The 12,377-nt window shown below is 35.2% G+C and overlaps 1 protein-coding gene across 1 annotated transcript in view; it reads right to left on the bottom strand.

Moving 5' to 3' along the window:
• The window catches only part of LOC133532122 (segmentation protein even-skipped), a 44,430-nt gene extending 37,375 nt beyond the window's left edge, over positions 1–7,055 (bottom strand). The window contains exon 1 of the mRNA XM_061870651.1: positions 6,143–7,055. Within this exon, the coding sequence (XP_061726635.1) occupies positions 6,143–6,479 (337 nt within the window). The 5' untranslated portion in view covers positions 6,480–7,055. The remainder of the gene's footprint in view (positions 1–6,142) is intronic.
• Between the last annotated feature and the right edge of the window lie 5,322 nt (positions 7,056–12,377).

Genomic DNA, 12,377 nt, shown 5'->3' with positions numbered 1-12,377 from the left:
CATCTGTATTCATTAAGTACTAAGAATAATGAACCTTTCATTAGCTTGAGAAAGTCTAGATATCTAGTGCCAGATGGCAAGTGTATATAAGAGTTGATTTTATGATCACGCTTTGACGATTTAATTACATAATACGTATGTATAGTCATGCATAACAAGCGTATGTATAGTTATATGTATTATGACATTAGAATACCAATTGTGATAGCATATTCAAGAATAAGTTACGCAATTAATTGATTTTCGAATGTAACATGTTTGACGACCGGTTTGGCCTAGTGGGTAGTGACCCTGCCTATGAAGCTGATGGTCCCGGGTTCAAATCCTGGTAAGGGCATTTATTCGTGTGATTAGCATGGATATTTGTTCCTGAGTCATGGGTGTTTTCTATGTATTTAAGTATTTATAAATATTTTTATATTATATATATATCGTTGTCTAAGTACCCTCAACACAAGCCTTATTGAGGTTTCTGTGGGACTTAAGTAGTCAATTTGTGTAATAATGTCCTATAATGTCCTATAACATACTAGTAACTTTAAGAAATCAAATTAGTTGACAAAACATTAATAAATACCTTTGCTTTTCGGTGATGGCGGAGGCGTAACATCATAATGATTCGTTATAAAATCAACTGTCAACATTTTATGATCCAACGAATAATTCCTGAACGCTTCCATATTCAAACTTTACAAAAGTAAAAAATACTGGCTGAACACAAACTGTCAAATTTCAAGCGCGCTTAAAAGGAAGATTGTCTATGACAACATTTAAGGCGACTGTAGCAAGTGGGTGTACTAAAAATCTATAACGCGTCTAACCAATAACGTGTCCAGTTATCCCCACCAATCAGGGCGGGGCGTTCGCCGTCTCTTTCGCTCACGAGGTAGGGTAACACTGGGATTAAGATAACGGGGCTTTTATGGTTGCATTTGTTTTTTAGCTTTTTTTAATTGCTAGCCTTTAATTTACCTTAGGCTTTATAGTGAACATGTCAAACAGTTTTAATTTTATGATGTGTTAATGAAACAATCTGTAGTTGGATATTCAACAAATTATTGAGTTTAAATATGTTTAATAAAATATCATTTTCATATTTTGGAATAAACCTGACTATATCTTTTTTGTTTTAATAAATACTTTTCTAGCATGAATGAATTTAATGATAAATAGCTGAAAATAATATCTGTTGCTAGAGTCAGACCGAGCTAAGTTGGCAGCGATTTTGATAACCCAGCCTATGCACACTAGAAATGCTAGAAAAAATTCATGCTAGAAAAGTATTTATTATAATGCAAGTGTTAAGGAAACGTCATAATTTTATAGATATTTGACGTTTAAAATAACACTTTGCACTGTCTGGGCTATTAAAATCGCTGCCAACTTATCTTGGTCTGACTCTATGCCACCAACGCCCAACCCGAGCTTTAAAGTAAATAGTTCTTATTTATGGTTATTAAATTATGTAAAATATATGTGCTTTTGTAGATATTACCTGTTTTTTACAATTTTTGCACGCCTGCATGCATACTAAATGCACTGATTTCTTTTTTTTTGTAATGGTTATATATAACTGCCATCGATGCAAACAAATTCTTTGAATCAAAAATTTACAAATTGATGCAAAAATAATCTGTATTACCTTTAAAAAATAACCATATAAAAGATTAGACCGATCAAAGAAATATAGCTATGGACAGAGCAATACAAGTTAAGCAAGCAAGTAACATGTAATTATTTTATCCAATTGAAAATCTATTACCTTAACTTTCACATGTTTGTTCCATGTAACCTAACCTAACCTTAGTTTTTCGTGCAAAAATAAAGCATACCAACCTACTTTCCTAAGAATTTTATTTGGTAACTAAACTTCCCGTTTGAAACAAGCGTTTTCGTAGAAAACACCGCATTGACCAAAAATGTGGAAGCAATAAAACCAAATAGAAACCAAACAACAGACAAGTAACCATAGTACACCATAAAAGAGAAATTTCAAAGGTTGACGCGGTCAAAATAAATACTCCATAATTGAGCAAAACAAAAGTTGTGGCCCAACACCTAACAAAGGAAAAGGTATTGTCTATAGTTTTCATTTTGGCGGCAAAGTTGACAGACGTCACGCTGGCAAGATGGCTGACAATGGCAAACAGAAGCAATGAAGAACAATATGTGCTACTGTGTTCAATTTGTCTATTAAAGCGTGACTTGGTAACTCCTTGGATTTTATTTATTGCTAGATTTGTTTATAATTTTAGTGTTGAAATGTATACCTTGGTTTATTTTCGAGGTTTCCTACGATTAGTGACAGTTTTTATTGCCTTATATTCAATACAATATGAGTTTGTAGAATTAAAAAAAAAAAAAAAAATTGATTTTATTTCAGGCAAGCACCCATATAAAATAACGTGATACATAGAATTTACAATTTGAAATGGCACAAAAGTGTAAAAAGTAAAGTAACCGTATAACAATAATATTTTTTTTTAAATTACAATTTAGAATAAAATAAAATAAAATAACTACTTTCGGTTCGCATCTTGATGCAGAGACAGCCAAAACCTACAGATTGGACTGTGCAAATCCTCACTAATCGTGGCTAGGATACAGTTCTCAGAGCTGCGCAGCCTACTCCAAAAGGACGCCACTCTAGACCTGTCTAGAATTGTCTCCAAACTCATATTTTATGTATTAGAACACTTTGTTTTAACGGTGACATTCCCGTATTTATAGAAATAGTCTGTCAAGCCATTTCCATTGGTAGAAAAATATCGGCAAATTTTAAAAATGTAGGCGTGGAAAATTTTCATTTCTCGCCATTTTCTACTGACAACGTTGTTTGACCGACTATAATAAATATGTATATCAAATCGAAGTACAAAATACCGAAACACGGTATCAACAAATCATTAAAAAACTATCAAACCCCTTTCAAATTGCCTATCAAATTACATACTTAATCACTTGATGATAAAACACCTGATGCATAGAAATAATTGTGATTTGAGCCCCTTTTCATCACTTGATTGAATAAGTGCGTCCCGCGGGGCTCCGTGCCCCTTTTTAGCCGACTGACGAAGGGAGAATATTTTTATGTGTTTTGTAAACACTGTGATGCTCGATTGGAGAATAAGCAGGCTTAGGGAGATCGCTTAGGGTGTCTTTGTTTGGGGATAAACTGTTATTTTAGTTTAAGCTAATTGTAATCCTTTCTTTATCTGCTTGTCGGGGTGATAGTTTTATTTGACTTAGCGTACAAATGTAACATTTAAAATACTTTCATCTATTACAGTCTAGTTCATAAATATTTATAAATTTTTTCATCTTATTACAATGGATTAAGGTAAAGAAATGTATACATATTTATGAAGTGGACTGTACCTACAAAAAGGCTAAATGGGGAAATATTTTATTGTGTTTTTATTGGGATTTACTTTATATTTGATTTTTTATTTAATCAAAGTTCCTAGTCACATTGTTTTCTTGCAAGAAGATATTATCAAATTATACAGTGTGTAAATCTAATGAGGGCGATAAATTAAACCAGATATATAATTTATCCGTGTAATCATTGATTTAGTTTTTTTATAAGTTACACTTAATTATTCAATTTAATTCAGAAATTAATTCCACATAAAATTACACTAAAATAAGAATAGGTAACCCCGTAATTATTTTTTGGAAATTTACCGAGCAATAATTTACTAGATACGATCTTTTTATTTTATAGTAAATATCATCAAGCGTTGACAGTTACTTTAAAAAGCTCGTCACGTGTTGCTTTAATTGCGGCCCCAATTATGTTGTATGGTTAATATTTTGATTGTATTTCTAAGCAAAATTAATATCAATATGGTTTTGTATTCGTATTGAATTTACACACTTTAATAAACAACTTGCAATATTTAATGTGACAAACTAAAGATTTTATTACACCTGCAATTACTGAATTATTTAACGGATATATTTCCAAAACTACTTGCACACTCGGCAATATCTTTTTGTCATAATAATCTAAATGAAATGACAATGTTCTAAATGTCTGTAAAAGCCTAATAAACCTTTTGCGGTACAATACAACCTTTGGCGGGACTTTAAAAATTTACCGCTACAAGATAACTTAAACAATACGGTAATAATGTTGGGAATATTTGAACACGCCGACATTTACCGACTTCATAAAAAGTACAAATAGAGGTACTTTTTAATGACTGAGAAAATATCCAGGAAAAAAAGTAGGTAAAGCATGTTTACATTTTGTTTTAGGTAAAATACATTTGGCGTTGAAAATCTAGGTCCATGGGGTCCCAGCCCGCATAAGTTTTTTGCAGAACCTGGCAGCTATGGCCTTTCTCAAGGGTCTATTTTAGATTTAAGCTAGTTATTTATAGTAATAACTACATCTGTATATATCCTGTATATGTAAATAACGTCACATACAGTCAATATCAATACAAATTACAGAATAAATATTTTCTGCGGTGTATAGTTCGTTTTTTTTCAGTATTAGAAAGTAGGTAAGCGATAATGACGTGTCTTTTTTTGAAAAACACTTTTGAAAAATATGCCACGGTAAATATGTAACAATTATAAATCATATACGATCATTTACATTATTAACAGACTTCAAAAAAAGGAGGAGGTTCTCAATTCGTCGGTTTTTTTTGCGTTCATAAGTAATAGTTACTGATTTAAAAAAAGCGTTTTTCAATAAAAAGACATGTCAGGATTGTTTACCTTTTTTTCTAATGCAAAAAAACGAACTATAGGTACGTATATTAATTTAATAGATGTAAATTTGGAGTAAATTTTAAGTACGGATAGTTGTTATCATTGTGACTATAGTTTAATTAATCCTTATTATTCAATAATTCGTTTAAATCAAGAGTGTTATTGCAAAATAGTTGGTTTTTTATTTTATTTTTATTGCGAAAAGGTAAGCATTTGACCACAATCTCACCTGATGGAAAGTGCCGATGCAGTCTAGGATGGAACATGCTTACCTAAAAGATGTCTATTCACTCTCGATTTAAAAAGGTCCAAGTTATAGTGGACTGGGAATAGATTTGCAGGAAGTGAATTCCACTCCTTAGCCGTTCGCATGATAAAGCTGGATGCGTAGCGTTTAGTGCGAATCAGTGGTAAAGTAACGACGTAAGGTTGAAACGCAAGTCCGCGTTTATATATATTTGTAACGCTGCCGACGGCAAACACATTTTACTGTCGGTTTGAGGAGGCGTTTCATTGTCTCGAAACAAATAGGTATCGCACACCTTATACCATTCATATAACAATGGAATGTCGCCGAGGTGTCGCACAGCGTCGCTTGCTTAATGTCTGTTCCTATGACCTCGGCCGAGTCAATAGCATCCTAGCATCCCCAGCTTCGGAAGAGGCTGGGCTCCTTTATTCTATGGTCATCGATATCATAGCACGTAGAAATAGTGAAAATTAGACTGGTGTAGTTTTGTTAGAGAGCCGCTATGAGGGTGGCATTTGTTTAAAACCCTCAATAAATAAATAAAGATTTAAAAAAAACCTTATACATAATACATTGTGTGTAAGCTCTAAATCTATTATTTATAAATATGTACCTATATTATAACTACTCATATGAAAATAATATTGAAGATGTTCTACTTATAACCTGAAAAATCAGTATAAAAATGTTTTCCCGGTAATTGATATGCAGTAAACAATTAGAAATTTAGGATTAATTATAAATAAACAATTAGAAATTTCAATGTGCTCTACCTATTAACGACAAAGCTTACATATAGAGGGGGTAGCAAATATGTTGAAAAACACTGTTATACCATAATGTAGCATATACAGTGTACATGTTTTTAAAGGGTCGGCAACGCGCATGTACCTGTGGAGTTGCAGGCGTCCATAGGCTACGGTGACTGCTTACCATCAGGTGGACCGTGTGCTTGTTTTCCACCGACGTGGTATAAAAAAATCATAAAAAACATTTAAACTATCGTAAATCATAAACAAGATAAAAAAATTATCAAGCGCCCTATTGAAGTCATCTTTAGTGCGATCTTTTTATCGGGCATTCTTCAGGTTTATTACCGAGTGATAAGTAATAAAATAGTTTTGTTCTTTTTATGATATGATAAAAATGTAATTCTTCACTCACCATGTGGTCTCTCGTCAACCCCGTCGCTATCAACTTCGCTCCTCGCGCTGCCCGGACTCGCCCGCTTCAGCTCCTCCCCCTGACCCTCAAATCCCATCACCCTCTTGTCATACGACATGAAAAACGGGAAATTCGGCACCCGATTCTGCTGGAAATAGTACCCCATCTTCGCATCCCGGATCTTAGCTTCTTCGTCCTCCGAATTCGCGTAATCCTGCGATATAGAATTCTCGATATCGATCTCTGGTGATCTTCGCTCGTTTATTCCGACGATGGATTCGATTGAGAAGTTTTTCGGTGGTATTTTGGTAGGCATTTTGCTTATTTCGGACTCCATTTCACACAACACTGCACTCACTTCGCGATTGAGCGTCGGATCTCGACTGACGAAGATTGTAGCGAATGCTTAGTGGTGTCTGAGGCCACGCCTATTCCGTTGGGAGTTGACTGTTATAACATACAACTAAGGCATTTTGAGCTTTAAGATCGAAGAGATAAAGCGTAGTTTTAAATAGCGATAGATTAAGGTTACTGCAGGTGATTTTAAGAGGAAGGATTTTGAGCTTTATTTAAAATGAATAGGGCGTATTTTGGTATGTTTATTTGCGTGTAAGTTTAAACTCATTTCATCCAATAATGACTCGTTCAATACTGGAGCCTGCGGCCAAGCTGTGAGCACAGACTAAGTATTTTATTACGGAGTAAGTACTTTATTGGTAGTAATTTGGACTAGAACGGGTAATGGGTTTGCAGGTAGGTTTAAATGAAATTTTGGGTTTTAGAGGTCGTTGTGTTTATTAGTTAACGGGATTATTCTAGGCGTAATTAACCTTGCTTAATCTTGACAAAAAAGGTAAACAAAAAATTAAATAGTTTTATATAGTACACACCCCTGTAATACCCCTGTACAGCACCGGTAAACAACAAAAACACAAAAACAAGTATTTACCATCAGCTTAACATCGCTGGCAATATTTTACCATAAACAAGAGCCAAAAAGTTGCTTAAGTTTAATTTTTCATTGATATTTGTTAGTTTGAAAATTAATTGCGCCATACATCCCATGTCTGGAGCAAAAAACCAAAGTTTCAATTGGTTAATAATATTGATACAATTGAAGTAGCTTTCATTAAATACATAGAAAACATAAAGGACGAATTGAACATTCAACTTTTAAAGCATAAAGCGGTAGAAATTTTACAGATGTCGGTGGAATATCAAAAATACTCCAAATTTTCTCTTAAATGTCCCATGATTGGTGCCGTTAACATAAATAAAATTAAAAGAGTAGCTATCTACATAGAACATAGCTAAAGTTATTTTTGTGCTTTATATTACAACCATTATACTACTCGTGAGTTTTAATAATTTTTCAGACATCGTTTTGGAGATATATAACGTTACAAGAACACTAAAAAACAGGTATTCGATGATTCAATTTAATAGTTTAGGCTGTGAATTTGATCGATAAAAGTAGTTTTGACGATCAATGATATAACTCAAGACAGTTTATAGGCGTTTTATGTTTTTTTTTTTCAAAATTATTTCGCTTGCACGGGACTCAAAATAAGCACTCGAAGAAATATCAAACTTTGCTCTTCTGTTGCAAAATAACTATTTTACCACGCTCGTAAAAGCTTTCTGTATTTTTCATACGATGGATTACCTCATCTTATCGTACTTTGAATCGTTCTTTGTTCACGTCTTTCCTGTAGACATACCAAAAAGTTAAGGGCTTTAAAGGTTAATATTCTTATTTAACTCTTATCCACATGAAAAGGATCTCCTTTTATTTGAATAAATACGTTAAAATCATTACCTAAATGCCCTCAAGCTGTTAACTATTGTCCACAGGAAAGAAAAATGTACAAGACGTGAACACAATTTATCTCACCCAGTTATCTCAGGTCTAAATTTGAATTTATAACAGCCCATCCTGGTTATGTTCTTCGTACTTCTCGAACTCTGAAGCTGGCTGTCCTCCCTCATCGGACTGGATTCTTGTCCAACTCATTCACTTGCCAAGCAATACGTCTGTGGAATGCTCTCCCTCTGCCTATCAGACAAGCTCAGAGCAAGCTTTCTTTCAAAAGCAAGTTGCGTAAGCACTTATTTGAAAACATTCGTGACTAAATGTCTGCGTGATATCTCACACTAATAGGTACATTATTATTATATATATGTATGTTTATTTATATATATTGAATATGTATATATGTAGGTATATTTAAAATATATATTTGTGTAAGTATAGTATCATAGTAGTCTCGACTTGTGTCTATTTCCATATCAACTCTTTACAATCCTGCACCAAACTAACTATTTCTGTTTAGCCCAATGGTTGACTGGTAGAGAATGCCTCAAGGCGTTAAGTCCGCCATTTGTACTCTTTTTGTAAATTTGTGCAATAAAGTTTAAACAAACAAACAAACAAACAAACAATTTTGTTTTTGACCTAGGTATTTCTATTTATCTGCTTTAACGCGTTTTAGGAAAAATAAATTTATCACCATACCCGCTAACCATTTATGTTTATTTTTTAACCCTTTAGGGTTGTCTTTATTATTTGAGATTATTTCATGTTACCATTGTTACCAAGCGGTATTGAGTGACTTAATAGAACAAAATGAATTGTTTTTACCCGCTATAGTTCGTTTTATATGCATTAGAATAGTATTTTATGCAACATTTGTATAATAAGGGTCAAAAAAGGCCAGTGGCGTGAGTTACAATGAGCTGGAGCCGAAGGCGTAGGCGAACATTGTAAAGAAATACGCCACGAGCATTTTTTGACCTACTTATACAACGTTTGCATAAAATACTATTTAATGCGAATTTCCTATTTTCTGCACTTGTATCGTAAATAACTATTGGATTATACATCTGTTTTTTTTTTTAACATATAAAGCCTCGAAATAAGGATAGGGATACCTTACAGACAGAAATAAAGAACAACATACCCGAAATTTATAACTACCTTTTGCATTGCTATGCTGACCCTACCAAATTAATTCACCGCGATAATATGATATCTTTAGAAGTCGGCTGCCAGCAAGGTGATCCTCTCGGGCCGGCAATATTCAGTTTGGCCATTAATCCAATTATTCAAAACTTAAAATCAAAATTTAATGTTTGGTATTTAGACGACGGAACCCTGGGAGGCGACCTCGAATCCGTGCTATCCGATCTTTCGCCCATTAAATCAAAATTTGAAACAATTGGCTTAGACCTAAACTACAGTAAATGTGAACTTTTTATCCATAATGTCTCTTTAAATCAACTGGATGTAAGGCAAAAATTTAGTTTTCATACACCAAACATTAAAATAATAAACAAAAGCTCTCTTTGCCTCCTTGGGTTCCCTATCTTTGAAGAATCGTATTCGAATTTCATTTCCGTCGTCTTCTCGAAATTAGTCCACATTTCGCTTTATCAATTATTAAATTCTGCCTCTTTGTACCAAAATTAATGTATGTACTTCGCTGTTGCTCTTTTTCCAAATTTATTAACACCTCTGGACGACATTATCAAAACTAATTTGGAATCAATTTTAAACTTGCAGCTTAGCGAAGAGTCCTGGACCCAGGCATCCTTGCCCATTCGCCACGGTGGGTTAGGGATCCGCAAAATTTCAAGTGTTTCTACCCCGGCGTTTTTATCTTCCGTTCATAGCTCAGCAATTCTCGTAGGCAAAATCCTAAGGGCCTGTCCTCCAAACTATGAGATTGCTGGCTTAACCGAGGCTAAAAACGCCTGGTCCATCGCCTGCCCGGGTAAGGATTTTCCCGAAAATCTAAATTCTTAAAGGACCTGGGATGACATCCATTGTAAAATTATCTATGACTCTCTCTTAAGTCGCAGCATAGGTTCCTCACGCGCCAGACTCTTAGCGGCGGGTACGAAGGAATCCGGCGCCTGGCTACACGCATTTCCTTCAGTACACACAGGCACATTTTTGGAACCGCACACTCTGCGCGTTGCAACCTGCCTGCGACTCGGCATCCGGGTCTGTGCTCCACATAGGGGGCACCCCTGGGGCACTGATGTCGACGCCCTCGGACATCACGGGCTCTCCTGCAAAAGGAGCGCCGGCCGCTTCTCTAGACACGCCGCGCTTAATGATATTCTCCGCCGGTCTCTTGCCAGCGTGAACGTGCCAGCTCTTCTTGAGCCAGCTGGTATTGTAAGAGACGATGGTAAGAGACCGGACGGAATGTCACTAATTCCGTGGAAGATGGGACGGGTGCTGGTGTGGGACGCCACATGTGTAGAGACCCTAGCCCCGTCTCATCTCCACGGCACAACTGCAAGAGCCGGCGCGGCGGTAGAGGCGGCCGAATATATAAAAAAAAAAACAAATATAGGGGTATCGGCCCCGAATACGATTTCGTACCTTTTGGCGTCGAGACCCTTGGCCCGTGGGGTCCGACGTGCGTCTACACTATTCAAGGATTTAGCCAAGAAAATAGCAGACACTACCGGTGATCGTAGAGCTGGCAGCTTCCTCGCACAGAGAATAAGTATTGCGATACAACGAGGAAATACTGCCAGCATCTACGGCACCATGCCGCAGGGGGATAGTTTTTAATTATTTATTTTTAGATTTTAAGTTTCCCAGATGGTTGAAATAAGACTTTTTGGTACATATATTATTTTTGTTGACTCGTAGGAAAAATATTGTATGCAACGTTGTATAAGTAGGTCAAAAAATGCTCGTGGCGTATTCCTTTACAATGTTCGGCTCCGGCTCACATTGTAACTCACGCCACTCGCCTTTTTTGACCCTTCTTATACAACTGTTGCATAAAATACTATTATTGCACAACCTCAAAATAACATACAACAACTAAGACAACAACAAGAACAAGTAAGTTCTTAAGATTCAATAGGTCCTTTATTTTTTAAATAAGTGAAGTTTTGAAAATAGTCGCTTTGAAAGTCCAAAAAATGTGTACAGGGTGAGGGGGGGGGGGATACACATGAAGTATACCATGTACTCGTCCATATGATACTGTACACAATGAAATACTGTTTATAGGTTTCCTTTTTTCCAAACTTTGCAAGCTAAAGCGAATGACATCAAATTCAGTGATTTGATACTAATAGCGCCATCTATTATCGAGTAGTTGAACATGACATTTGTGTTTTTAAAAATTTGTTTACTGCGCCATCTATTGTTGACTAGTCGAAACCTACCAATTACTTCCGAGCATATCCGGAAGGAGGCGTCGATATTAAATCTTATATTTTATATGCAGCAAAGATACATAGAACCCCGTTTTATGAATTATGATAAATAAAGTCAAGAAAAAACATACCACCAAAATCAAGAAAAATGTATGCTCGAATAGATGGCAATATACCTTTGGCCTATATTCGAGTTGATGGCCACATCGTTTGATATTTAACACATATCAGTGAAAGAACGTGGGTATAATAGCTATATGACATTTTAAGAGTTTTAGTCCTATGTCGAAAGATGGCAGTAAATTTAGTTGACTACAAAATTATACTCAATCCTCTTTGCTTATTTATTTGCTCTTTGCTGTTTTATAACAAATTAATTGTACTGAAATATTATGAACATAGTTATCTATTTGACAACCTACGTCGTTATATGAGCACGATGGTTCAGTGATATCAGAGAGAAATAACAAGTAATAGAGTGCTCACTCCATACATCAGTTTTGGTACAGTCAGCATCAAATACTTTGTAGCAGTCAAAGTGGCCAAATAGTTCGGTACACCATACTAAATATATGGTGTACCAAACTATTTGGCTACTTTGGTTGCTACAAAGTATTTGATGCTAACTGTACCAAAATGCTTATTATTTTCACAGTCGACATCTAGCATCGAGTAGCGGAACTCTCAGTACTGCTACTCGACAATAGATATCGCGGCAAACAAAATGTCTAATGCTCAACGATTTTCCGCTAATATTATAACCAGAGTAAGCGTAGGAGTTGAAAATAGAGTTCCGGTTACTCTAGTTATAATATTAGCGAAAAATCGTTGAGCATTAGATTTAGAAGTACTGAGAGTTCCGCTACTCGATGCTAGATGTCGACTGCGAAAATAATAAGCATTTTGGTACCAAAACTGATGTATGGAGTGAGCACTCTATTACTTCTTGTTTCTCTATGATGCTATGTAGGAACATTAAATAAAACTATGCAACTTTACATCACAATATTATACATTTATTATAATAAGTTTTATGATGTACGAGTAT

Source organism: Cydia pomonella, chromosome 26 (assembly GCF_033807575.1).
Source record: "Cydia pomonella isolate Wapato2018A chromosome 26, ilCydPomo1, whole genome shotgun sequence".
Taxonomy (NCBI): Eukaryota; Metazoa; Arthropoda; class Insecta; order Lepidoptera; family Tortricidae; genus Cydia; species Cydia pomonella.
Note: the sequence above shows the minus strand (reverse complement) of the source record. Positions and strands in the feature narration are given on the sequence as shown.